General features: G+C 45.8%; 1 protein-coding gene across 1 annotated transcript; it reads left to right on the top strand.

Moving 5' to 3' along the window:
- Positions 1 to 313: 313 nt before the first annotated feature.
- LOC144698072 (uncharacterized) lies at positions 314 to 10,161 on the top strand (the record flags this gene model as incomplete). The annotated part of the gene is given in 4 exon segments (XM_078569996.1): positions 314 to 1,455; positions 3,424 to 3,506; positions 4,294 to 4,297; positions 9,405 to 10,161. Coding segments are annotated over 4 exon segments (1,986 nt in total), but the record flags the coding sequence as incomplete, so codon positions are not given.
- Between the last annotated feature and the right edge of the window lie 3,477 nt (positions 10,162 to 13,638).

The following is a 13,638-nucleotide window of genomic DNA, read 5'->3' as shown; positions in this document are numbered from 1 at the left end:
CTCCCTCTCTATTTCCCCCAGTAGATACTGGTGTTTTGTATAGTCCCTGACCAGTTGGCAGGTTCCCTTCCCTGAAGGACATCAGTGAACCAGTTGGGTTTTTATAACAATCCAGCAGTTTTCATGGTCACTTTTTCCTGGTACCAGCTCCACAAATTCCCAGATTCATTCAGCTCAATTTCACAACCGGTTTTTGTGATATTGTGGTTTCTCTCTCATTCACTTTTGTCTATTTAAACTATTTCCCCAGGATTTTCAATTGGGAAACCCAATGTTTCATCAGAATCTGACGGTGTCGCACAATTAGTCGTAACCTGAATTTCATCGGATTTTGAACATGGAAGGAAAAAGCACCGTTCACCGTGGGGAGAAACCGTACACGTGTTCTGTGTGTGGACGAGGCTTCAGCCGATTATCTGGCCTGTCAAAACATAAATGCAGTTACAGTGGGGAGAAACCATGGAAATGTGGAGACTGTGGGAAAGGATTCAATTATCCATCCAGGCTGGATACTCACCGGCGCACACACACTGGGGAGAGGCCTTTCACTTGTTCTGTATGTGAGAAAGGATTTGTTGATTCATCCACTCTCCTGAGACACCTGCTCATACACACTGAAGAGAGGCCATTCACCTGCTCCGAGTGTGGAAAGGGATTCACTCGGGCATCCAGCCTGCTGAGGCACCAGCGAATTCACTCTGGGGGGATGCCATTCACCTGCTCCGAGTGTGGGAAGGGATTCATTCAGTTATCCAACCTGCTGACACACCAGAGAGTTCACACTGGGGAGAGGCCATTTACCTGCTCCGAGTGTGGGAAGGCATTCACTCAGTTATCCAACCTGCTGACACACCAGCGAGTTCACACTGGTGAGAGGCCATTTACCTGCTCCGAGTGTGGGAAGGGATTCAGTCAGTCATCCACCCTGCTGAAACACCAGAGAGTTCACTCTGGGGAGAGACCGTTCACCTGCTCCGAGTGTGGGAAGAGATTCACTCAGTCATCAAACCTGCTGATACACCAGAGAGTTCACTCTGGAGAGAGGCCATTCACCTGCTCCGAGTGCGGGAAGCGATTCACTCAGTTATCCAACCTGCTGACACACCTGCGAGTTCACACTGGGGAGAGACCATTTATCTGCTCCGAGTGTGAGAAGGGATTCGTTAATTTATCCGATCTGTTGAGACACCAGCGAATTCACACTGTGGAGAGACAGTTCACCTGCTCCGACTGTGGGAAGGGCTTCACACAGTCATCCCACTTGCTGAGACATCAGCGAATTCATACTGGAGAGAGGCCGTTCATCTGTCCTGTATGTGGGAAGGGATTCACTGTGTCCTCTGACCTCCTGAAGCACCAGCGAATTCACACTGAGGAGAGGCCGTTCAGCTGCTCCAAGTGTGGGAAGGGATTCACCTGGTCATCCCAACTGATGAGACACCAGCGAGTTCACAAATAATGAACAGGATGTTGCTGTTAATCACATCCAGGACTGAACCTTGTTCATTGTAGTCTGTTTCTGCTGATGTTAATAAACTCTAGCCCAGTTATTGGGGCTAATATTCTGGATAAGGACAAATAAAATATATTTGTGTTAAATATAGCATATTGAGTCTTGTTAATATCTCTAACACAAGTTAGTTTCTCTGGAAGGGCTCTCCCTCTCCCCTCTCTCCTCCATCCTCACCTCTAACAACAAGTGTAAGGAGCTCATGCACCTTCTTTGTCACTAAGATTGAGACAATCCGATCAGCTGCCTCTGCTGCTTCCCTCCCTTCCACTAGCCTACTGGGACAAACTGTCTCTATAATGTTCCACCTTGTCCAAGCCGTGAACCCACATCTTTCATTAGCTTCTCTCCCATCCCCCTTCCTGCCCTCTCAGTGCTCATCTTGTCCATGAGACCTACCTCCTGCTCCATCGACCGTATTCCCACTAAACTGCTGATCCCCCAACTTCCCCATGTTCACTGATATTGTTCACAGTTCTCTCTCTTCTGGTACTATCCCTCCTTCAAATCATCACACTTTCCTCAAAAAACAATTACTTAACTCTTACTGTCCTTGCAAAGTATTGACCCATGTTCAATCCCCAGTTCCTCTCTGAACTCTTGAAAAGTGTTCACACCTCCCAAATCCATCTCCATCTTTCCCAGAACTCCCTGCTTGAATCCATCCAATCAGGTTTCTGCCCCTGCCACTGTACTGAAACAGCTCAGATCAAAGCCACCAATGACATCCTATGTGACAGTGGCAAAGGGAAACTATCCCTTCTCGACCTGCTTTGACAAGGTTGACCACACCATTCTGCTCCAACACCTCTCCACTGTCGTCCATGGGTGGGGCTGCTCTCTCCTGGTTCCATTCTCTATCTAATCATAGTCAGAGAATCACTTGGATTGTCTTCCCTTCCCACTCCCACAGTTACCTCTGGTGTCCCCAGAGGATCCAGCCTTGGCCTCCATTTATTTCTCAGCAACATTCTCCCCACAGCGACATCATCTGAAAACACAGCGTCAGTTATCACATGGACACTGACAGTGCCCAGCTCTACCTCAGCAACACCTCTCTCGACTTCTCCACTTTTGTTAAATTATCAGAATGTTTGTGGATGTGCAGAAATTTTCTCCAATTAAATTTTGGGAAGATTGAAGCCATTGTTTTCATTCCTGAGCTACCAACTCCATTCTTTATCCTATTTCTATCAGGTCATCTCTCAGCCTTCTCTTTTCCAGAGAAAAGAGCTTCAGGCTATTTAGCCTTTCCTGGCGATTATAACCTATCCGTTCCTGTAACATTTGTGAATGAACTTTTATGTCTTTGGCCCTTGCGACGCCTGACAGCAGTTTCGAGTCTGTATGACCCTTCTTCAGAGGGCGTTTCTATTGGACAGAGTGGTTTCTGGGCCGCAGAGTATTGTGGGATTTTGAAAATGGGAGAAGAAAGCACCATTCACAGTGTTCTGCATGTGGATGAGATTTCAGCCGATCATCTGGCATGGTCAAAACATAAATGCAGTCACAACTGAAAGCAGTTGTGCAAATTTTGAATCTGGGAAGGGATTCATTTACCCATCGAAATTGGAAACTCATCGGAGCGTTCACACTGGGGAGAGGCCATTGACCTGCTTAAAGTGTCAGAAGGGATTCACTCCGTTATCCCACCTGCAGACACACCAGCGAGTTCACACTGGGGAGAGGCCATTCATCTGTGCTGTGTGGAAAGGGATTCATTAATTTATCCAATCTGATTGCACATCAAAGAGAGCTTTTAAATTTCAAGACTGTGGGAAGTGCTTTACAAGTTCTCAGGAACTGATCCGCCAGCAATGTATTCATACTGATGAGAGACCGTTCAGATTCCTTCTTTATGGGACTGGATTCAGGCAATCATCCCACCTCTCTCTGCACAAGCGCTCTCATACTGGGGAGATGCTGTACACCTGCACCGAGTGTGGGAAGATATGCATTCACTCATCTCACCTGCCGAGACATCAACGAGTTCACAGTGAACTACAGTGATTGGATTTTGCTGTTAATAATGTACAAGAATGAACTATACCCATTGGGGTCTGTTTCAGCTGATGTTAATAAACTCCAGCCCAGTTATAAGGTTAATATTCTGGATAAAGGTCAAATAAATCAACATTCTGTCAAACACAGAGGATGTTGAATTTTTAAAAACATCTCTAACGCAAGTTAGTCCTTGTTTCGGACTCTCCATCTCCCTTGTCTCCTGCATCCACACCTCCAACAAGTGTGAGGAGCTCATGGAGCTTATTTGTCACTAAGATTGAGACAATCTTGAAAATCTTGAGACAATTGAGATCAGCTGCCTCTCCTGCTTCTCTCCCTCCCATGAGTACATCCTTGTCCCCGACATCCTTGCAATTTGCATCCAATCTCCGATCAGTCTTCCGTCTCCAAAACCATGCTTACCTCCCAAATCCACACACAATGGTCCTGGAACTTAGGGGTAAAATGACATTGTGAAAGGATTGTTCACTGGCTGAATTGTCACGTACTTACTGACAAGACGGAGTTTAAATGTTCTGTATATGGGAAGAAAAAATAATTGTTCTCACCGCCGACTGAGACTCCAGTGAGTTCACATCTAAATGTAGGTAGTTTTACTGCAGTTATTTACACCTGGGACAGTATTATGGCAGAGGACCCATGCACTTTGTTTGTCATACCAATTGACTGAATAATTTTATATATTGGTCTCGGGCTTCGTTCGTCATCGGATCACAAAACATAATTTTCTATTCAAAAAAACGACCTCTCAATGGCAGCAAGGTTACCCAGCCTTCAACAGGGGCCAGAATTTGCCCTATCCTCACAACGGGAGCTCCCTACACATGCGTATTAGGGTGTGTGCTTGGAGCATGCGTAGTGCGGCCCGTTTCATGAGCATGCGTAGTACTGGTCTGTGACTGAAGCTGCTCAGAGCGGGTGAGAGAATGTCGAGTGGAGCAAACTAACAGAGTGAGTGGGTGTGTGAGGAGGAATGGAGCCAGCGGAGTGGGCAGGGAGGCTTCATAAAGACACAGTGCAGGCCGCAGACCCCAAATAACAAGGTACCGGTCTTGTGTTTACAGAAAAAGTCTGGATTTCTCCCTTCGCCAGGCCCGGGGTAACGGCCGCCATCTTTATAGTGGGCAATGTGCAGCCGGGCGCATGCGCGGTCATCCTGATCCAGATAGCAGGAGGAGAGAATTTGAATTTCTATCCTGGACTGACAGGGATGGATTTTGGAAACGCCTTTTACAGGGGGTTAGAAGGGGAACATTCACAGACGGTTGAGATCTGACAGAGTCACTCAATTCATCAGGACCTGGATCCTCCTTTTTTAAAGCTCTGTACGAACCGTTTCCCAAACTTGCCACACTCAGTCCAGGATAGAAATTCAGGACCTGGATTCTATCGGCCTCTGAGTGTAAGCATTGAGTTCCAGGTCATTACCACTCACTGTGCAAACATTTCTTTCTCACATCCCTCCTGTACATCTTACCCAAAATCTTAAATCTGTGACCCATAATCCTTTCACGATCTGCTACTGTTAACAGCTTTTCTTTAACTACTTTATGTAAACCTTTCATAATTTTGTGCACCTTTTGTTAAAACTTCCCTCAATCTACTTTGCTCCAAGGAGAACAATCCCAGTTTCTCCAACCTAACCTTGCAACTAAAATCCCTCATTCCTCGACCCATTCTGGTAAACCTCCTCTGCCCCCTCTCAAGGACCCTCCCATCCTTGATAATGTTTGGTGATCACTGGTTTGCACAGACGAGATGTTCCTTGTTTGTTTGTGTGACATCATCACACATCAACAATCACACTGTGACATCATCACACTTCGACAATTACACTGTGACATCATCACACATCAACAATCACACTGTGACATCACCCCGCTCCCCGGGTATTTCCTCAACTGGGAGATTTTTCTCTGATTCCAGTGCTTCTGATATCTTTCTAGCTACAGGCTCCGGCAGGAGATTTTAAAGTTTGAAACTGAAATTGTTTCAGAGTTGAGTATTTTTGACCATTCATCTACAATTTGGAGCTTTTAGTTCTCTGCTCTGTTATCTTTTAGAGGTTCCATCGCTCTGGGGCTAGTGTGGCTCCTTTCCTGTGGATCTGAATCCATGTCCATCTTTTGCTCTGTTTCACCTCTGCCCTCCCTGATCACCTCTCTGCCATTGTTTACCTTCCTCTGTCTCTAATACTGGGTGCACTTTAGCTGTGTTTGGCATTTAACTGTTACTTCTGCTGATTTTGTCCAAATAAGGTTTCCTCCACTGTCCATCCCCAGACCATGTGCTGCAGTCTTACCAGCTTTATCTTCCCACAGTATCTTTCACAGTCAGGAATTGTTTTTCCTGTGCTATAATCCATTTCTCTTCCACTTCTGAGCTTATATTGACCATCAAATTCTACGCCATTTTTATTCCCTGTAATCCATTCTGCACACCCTGAAACGTTAACTCTGTTTCTCTCTCCACAGATACTGTCTGATCTGCTGAGTATTTCCAGCATTTTCTCTTTTTATTTCAGATTTCCAGCAGCTGCAGTATTTTGCTATTATCTTATTGCAGGCGTTGCTCACGGAACCGAGTCTAGAAACACAGACGGACCAATTTAGAGCCGGTTTGTATCAGGGTGGGTGTTGGTTACAGAAGTTGGTCCCTGGCCTCCAGTGTAGGTCCTTTCTCATCAAGTCATAAAATCATTGAATGATTACAATACAGACGGAGGCCATTTAGCCCATTGTGCACATGCTGGCTCTCTGCAAGACAAGTCAGCTAGTCCCACTCCCCTGCCCTTTCACTAACACGACCAGCAAATATTGCCAATCCCCAGTTGCCTGTGGAGAAGATGACGTTTGACCTTCTTGAACCACTGCAGTCCGTGTGGTGAAGGTGCTCCCACAATGCTGTTAGGTAAGGAGTTACTGGTTATTCACCCAGCGATAATGAAGGAATAATGATATATGTCCAAATCAACAACAGCAATTTGTGTTTATATAGCACCTTTAACATAATAAAACTTTCCAAGGCATTTCACAGAACAGTATGCGTTTATAAAAACCATTAGTGATTCGGAATGTCCAATCAATGCTCTCTGCTGTTGACTGAGTTCTGGATTGGCTGATTGATGGACACTGTAACCAGGTCAGTCTGAGTTTCCTCGCAGTGAGTCTGCAATGGTGACTTGAGTCTCAGGAGGACGAGAGATTAACCCTATGAAGACAGAATAAAACAGAACAACTGTGCTTGCACAACGGCAGCAAACACAGCCTTTAAAATAAGGATGAGAATTTTATAATTTAGCTTCTCCTTAACCCGGAGCCAGAAGACCATAAGACCATAAGACATAGGAGCAGAAATTAGGCCATTCAGCCCATCGAGTCTGCTCCACCATTCAATCATGGCTGATAAGTTTCTCAACCCCATTCTCCCGCCTTCTCCCCGTAACCATTGATCCCCTTACCAATCAAGAACCTATCTACCTCGGTCTTAAATACACTCAATGACCTGGCCTCCACAGCCTTCTGTGGCAATGAATTCCATAGATTCACCACTCTCTGGCCAAAGAAGTTTCTCCTCATCTCTGTTCTAAAAGGTCTTCCCTTTACTCTGAGGCTGTGCCCTCGGGTCCTAGTCTCTCCTACTAGTGGAAACATCTTCCCCACGTCCACTCTATCCAGGCCTTTCAGTATTCTGTAAGTTTCAATCAGATCCCCCCTCATCCTTCTAAACTCGCATCTAGTATAGACCCAGAGTCCTCAAACGTTCCTCATATGTTAAGCCTTTCATTCCTGGGATCGTTCTCGTGAACCTCCTCTGGACCCTCTCCAGGGCCAGCACATCCTTCCTGAGATACGGGGCCCAAAATTGCTCACAATATTCTAAATGTGGTCTGACCAGAGCCTTATAAAGCCTCAGCAGCACATCCCTGCTTTTCTATTCTAGTCCTCTCGAAATAAATGCCAACATTGCATTTGCCTTCCTAAATACCGACTCAACCTGCAAGTTAACCTTAAAAGAATCCTGGACTAGGACTCCCAAGTCCCTTTGCACTCCAGATTTCTGAATTCTCTCCCCATTTAGAAAATAGTCTATGCCTCTATTCTTCCTACCAAAGTGCATGACCTCACACTTCCCCACGTTGTATTCCATTGTGCACATGCGGGCTCTCTGCAAGAGCAAGTCAGCTAGTCCCACTCCCCTGCCCTTTCACTAACAAGACCAGCAAATATTGCCAATCCCCAGTTGCCTGTGGGGAAGATGATGTTTGACCTTCTTGAACCGCTGCAGTCTGTGTGGTGAAGGTGCTCCCACAATGCTGTTAGGTAAAGAGTTACAGGTTATTCACCCAGCGATAATGAAGGAACAGTGATATATGTCCAAACCAACAACAACAATTTGTGTTTAGTTAGCACCTTTAATGTAATAAAACTTTCCAAGGCATTTCAAAGAACAGTATGCGTTTATAAAAAGCTTTAGTGATTAGGAATGTACAGTCAAAGCTCTCTGCTGTTGACTGAGTTCTGAATTGGCTGATTGATGGACACTGTAACCAGGTCAGTCTGAGTTTCCTCACGGTGAGTCTGCAGTGGTGACTTGAATCTGAGGAGAACGAGAGATTAATCCTATGAAGACAGAGTAAAACAGCACAACTGCACTTGCACAACGGTAGCAAACAGCCTTTAAAATAAGGATGAGAATTTTATAATTTATTTTCTCCTTAACGCGGAGCGTTTGTAGGTCACTGAGCACAGGGGTGATGGGTGAACAAGACTTGGTGAGAGTAAGCACACGGGCAGCAAAGTTTTGGATGACCTTAAGATTACAGAGAGGCTGAATGTGGGAGGCCGGCCGGGAGTGCATTAGGAAAGTTAAGTCTAGAGGGAACAAAGGAATGGATGAGAGTTTCAGCAGCAGATGAGCTGAGACTGGGGTGGAGTCGGGCGATGTTACTGAGGTGGAAATAGGCGGTCTTGGTGATGATGTGGATATGTGGTTGGAAGCTCATCTTGGGGTGAAATATTTCACCATAGTTGTGAACAGCCTGGTTCAATCTCAGAACAGTTGTCAGGGAGAGGGATGGAGTCGGTGGATAGGGAGTGGAGTTTGTAGCGGGAACTGAAGACAATGGCGTCAGTCCTCCCAATATTTAACGAGGAAATTTCTGTTCATCCAGTACTGGATGTCAGACAAGTCTGGATGGTGTGTGACTTGAAAGGGAACTTGGAGGTGATGTTGTTCACATACACCTGCTACCCTGGTCCTTCTGGAGTGAAGAGGTTGAGGATTCGGAAGATTCTGTCAAAGTTCTGGTTGAGTTGTAGATGATAAAATCCATTTGCTTTACCGAGTGACTCTGCCACCTCTCTCCCTCCCTCTCTCTCTCTCCCTCTCTCTCTGTCTGTCTCTAATTTCTCTCCGAGAGGACAGAGTCTTGTGTCAGCCCAGACCGGGTGGCATGTTCCCTTCCCTGAAGGACTTGAGTGAACCAATTGGGTTTTTATGACAATCCAGCAGTTTTCATGGTCACTTTTTCCTAGTGCCGGCCCCACAAATTCCCAGATTCATTCAGCTCAATTTCACAACCTGCCTTTGTGTTTTTGTGGGTTCTTTCTCACTCCCTTTTTTCTGTTTTAAATCAATTTCACAGGGGATTAGAACAGGAGGATTTGCAGTTGGGAAACTGAAACCAAACATCACATCAGGATCTGACGGAGTCGCCCAATTTATCGTAACCTGAATATGATTGGATTTTGAACATGGAGGGAAAAAGCACCGTTCACAGTGGGGAGAAACTGTACACGTGTTCTGTGTGTGGACGAGGCCTCAGTCAATCATCTGACCCGATGGAACATAAATGCAGTCACAACAGGGAGAAACCATGGAAATGTGGGGACTGTGGGATGGGATTCAAATACCCATCTGACCTGGAAAAGCATCAGCGCAGTCACACTGGGGAGAGGCCATTCACCTGCTCCACATGTGGTAATGGATTCACTCAGTCATCTGACCTGCAGAAACACCAGCGAGTTCACACTGATGAAAGACCTTTTAAATGTCTAGACTGTGGGAAGGGCTATAAAAGTTCCGGGGAACTGATGTTCCATCAACGTGTTCACACTGACGAGAGACCGTTCAGGTGCTTTCACTGTGGGACAGGGTTCAGGCGATCATCTCAACTCAATGATCATCAGCGAGTTCACACTGATGAGAGACCTTTCAGGTGCTCTCAGTGTGGGACTGGGTTCAATACATTATCCGGCCTCACTGTACACCTGAGAATTCACACTAGGGAGAGGCCGTTCACTTGCTCCCAGTGTGGGAAGGGGTTCACTCAGTCATTCCATCTGCTGGCGCACCAGCAAGTTCATACTGAGGAGAGACTTTTCAAATGCCCAGACTGAGGGAAATGCTATAAAAGTTCTGGGAACCTGATGCGCCATCAACGTGTTCACTCTGATGAGAGATCATTCAAGTGCTCTCACTGCGGGACTGGGTTCAAGACATCATCTCAGCTCACTGTACACCAGCAAATTCATACTGGGGAGAGGCCATTCACCTGCTCTGAGTGTGGCAAGGGATTCACTACCTCATCCCACCTGCTGAGACACCAGCGAGTTCACAAGTAACTCTTTTGGAGTCAAAACAATTAACTAAATTAACAATAACAAGGGAGAAATTAAGCACAGCCCCTAAGTCAGGTCAGCTGTAAAATCAAAGAAAAACTTTAAAGGAACCTTACAAACATCAAACCAAGATGTGATTAAAGGGGTCAACAAAACACCCCAGTCCCCGCGGTGCCCACCGGGCACGGAAGGCCTCGATGGTGCCGGCAGACACCGCGTGCTCCCTTTCCAGGGACACCCGGCCGCGAACGTAGCCGCGGAAGAGGGACAAACAATCGGGCGGGAGTTCACAAGTAACTGTAGTGATTGGGTTTTGTTGTTAATCACATCCAGACTGAACCATGTTCTTCGGGGTCTGTTTCTGCTGATGTTCATCGACTCCTAATATTCTGGATGATGTTAAATAAATCAGCTTTTTCTTCAGCACAGTGTGTGTTGAATTTTTTAAACATCTCTGTTAGTTCCTTTTGAAGGGCTCTCCTTCTCCCCTGTTTCCTCCATCCTCACCTCCAACAACAAGTGTGAGGAGCTTATGGAGCTTCTTTGTCACTAAGATTGAGACAATCCGATCAGCTGCCTCTGCTGCTTCCCTCCCTCCCACTAGCCCACCGAGACAAACTGCCTCTAACAAAGTTCCCCCTTGTCTGAGCCCTGAACCCACATCTTTGTCCAGTTTCTCTCCCATCTCCCCTCTTGCCCTCCCAGTGCTCATCTTGTCCATGAGACCCACCTCCTGCTCAATCGACCCTATTCCCACTAAACTGCTGATCACCCAACTTCCCCATGTTTGAAGACATGGTCACCAGTTCTCTCTCTCCAGGTGCTGTTTTTTGCCTCAAATCTGCCATCATCACCCCCTCCTCAAAAACAAACCTTTGATCCCACCATTCTTGCAAACAACTGCCCCATCTCCAATCTACCTCTCCTTTCAACACTGTTGGAATATGCTGTCACCTCCCAAATCCTAGGATTGTCAGTGTGAACAGGGTGGGATGTGTTTGGAGACAAGATGTCCCAGTTCTCCACCCTGGGATTCTCAGTGTGAACAGGGTGGGATGTGTTTGGAGACAGGATGTCCCAGTTCTCTACCCTGGGATTCTCAGTGTGAACAGGGTGGGATGTGTTTGGAGACAGGATGTCCCAGTTCCCCACCCTGGGATTCTCAGTGTGAACAGGGTGGGATGTGTTTGGAGACAGGATGTTCCAGTTCTCCACCCTGGGATTCTCAGTGTGAACAGGGTGGGATGTGTTTGGAGACAGGATGTCCCAGTTCTCCACCCTGGGATTCTCAGTGTGAACAGGGTGGGATGTGTTTGGAGACAGGATGCCCCAGTTTTCCACCTTTAAAGGGACAGGGGTTGGACCAGCTGGGCTGAATGATGCTGCTTTATGACATCACTGCAGTGCCTAGTAACCATTCTCCCTGAGCCCTGCTCATTATGGGCTGGCTTTAGCTCAGTGCTGTTACAGGGAGGGAAACAGGAGGAGGATTCGAGCCGTGTGGAGCTCAGGATTAATGGGGAGAGAAACAGGATCAATTTCTACCTGACTGCGTTAGAAATGTCATTGTCCCGGACACTCCCTGTCCCTCAGTATCTGTCTCCGGGGGACAAGCTGATGGGTTTACTCTGTATCTAATCCATGCTGTATTTTCTTGGAGAGTGTTTGATTCTGACAATAGTTGCTCACCTCGATGATGATGAGATAAACACATCAGCTTCTTCCCTAGACACAGATCCTGAAGGACAAGAAGTGTCTGTAATATTCTGGACCATGTCCTTGACCCAGTGTTGAACTCCTTGCTCACATATCCTTTCATCCTGCTTAGTTCTGATGAAAAGATCCCCAGTTTCTCCAGTCTCTCCTCATGGGAAAGAGAAGTTGGAATTAAGTTGGAAACTCAAACAGGAGTTTCACAGCAGACAGGTCACCATGAGAAAACATTTCATTCCACAGTCAGTTGTTATCATCTGGAATACACTGTCTGAAAGTTTAAAAGCAAAATACTGCAGATGCTGGAAATCTGAAACACAAACAAAAATTGCTGGAAAAACTTCTAAGGCATTGACATCTTTCTTTAAATAAGGTGACCAGTACACAGTACTCCAGATGTGGTCTTACCAGTGCCCTGTATAACTGAAGCATAACCTCCCCACTTTAGTAATCAATTCCCTTCACAATAAACAGTAACATTCCATTAACCTTCCTAATTACCTGCTGTACCTGCAAACTAACCTTTTGTGATTCATACACAAGGACACCCAGATCCCTCTGAATCTCAGAGCTCTGCAATCTCCCACCAGTTAGATAAGCTTCTTTATTCTTCCTGCCAAAATGAACAATTTCACATTTGCCCACATTATACTCCATCTGCCAGACCTTTGCCCACTCATTTAACCTATCTATGTCACTTTGCAGCCTCCTTAATGTCATCTTCACAATTTACTTTCCTACCTATCTTTGTGTCATCAGCAAATTTAGCCACCAATCCTTCATCCAAGTCACAGCCACATTCTCAAGGGCAACTAGGGATGGCCCCGCCAGAAAATCCCACAGCCCATAAATGAATTTTTTATAAGTTCAATGGTGCTGCGGTTACCTAGCAATCACCAAGAGGCAGAATGTGCTCTATCTGGATGTGATTAATAGTGACACTAACAGGAGAATTGAGCACATTTAGGGAAACAGAGAACAAATAGAAACTATTTATGCTGGTTAGGCAGTCTTTCCTCATCTCATTCTATCAACATAACCATCTATTCCCTTCTCCCTCTTGTGCTTGTCCAGTTTCCCCTTAAATAATATTGAATGTGATTCCATCATTGGACAACACTTACTAAACAATCCTGATTGTGCCAAGAGTTATACAAACAACCAATTTAAGATTATCAGTCAGACTCACTGTGTGGCTCACTTACACATGCTAGAAGCTACATATATTCACACACAGGGCCCTGTGCTTTGCAAAAAAACAAAACACATCCATGCATTGCGCCTTTTCCAACTAAACAAAAGCTATACGATTCACTTTACCCTGTGGGTGTACCTACACCACATGGACTGCAATGGTTCAAGAAGGCAGCTCACCACCAACTTCTCGAGAGCAACTAGGGATGGGCAATAACTGCTGGCCCAGCCACTGAAGCCCACACCTCACGAATGAATTAAAAAAACTTTCACCACTCCCAGTGGTAGTGAGTTCCACTTTCTCAACACTCTTTGGGTGAAGAAGTTTCTTCTGAATTCCCTATTGGATTTCTTGTTGACTGTCTTATTTTGATGGTTATGCTCTTCCCCACAAGAGGAAATGTTCTCTCTGTATCCACTCGAACAAAACCTCTCATCATCTTAAAAACCTCGACTAACCTCAGCCTTATTTTCTCAAGAGAAGAGAGACCAAGCATGTCAATCCTTTCCTGATATGTTTACCTTCACATTTCTGGTACCATCATTTTAAACCTGTTCTAGGCCTGATCCAGT

This window comes from Cetorhinus maximus, chromosome 23 (genome assembly GCF_964194155.1).
Source record: "Cetorhinus maximus chromosome 23, sCetMax3.hap1.1, whole genome shotgun sequence".
In the NCBI taxonomy this organism is placed as follows: Eukaryota; Metazoa; Chordata; class Chondrichthyes; order Lamniformes; family Cetorhinidae; genus Cetorhinus; species Cetorhinus maximus.
The sequence above is the reverse complement of the archived record's forward strand: the minus strand, read 5'-3'. Positions and strand labels throughout refer to the sequence as shown.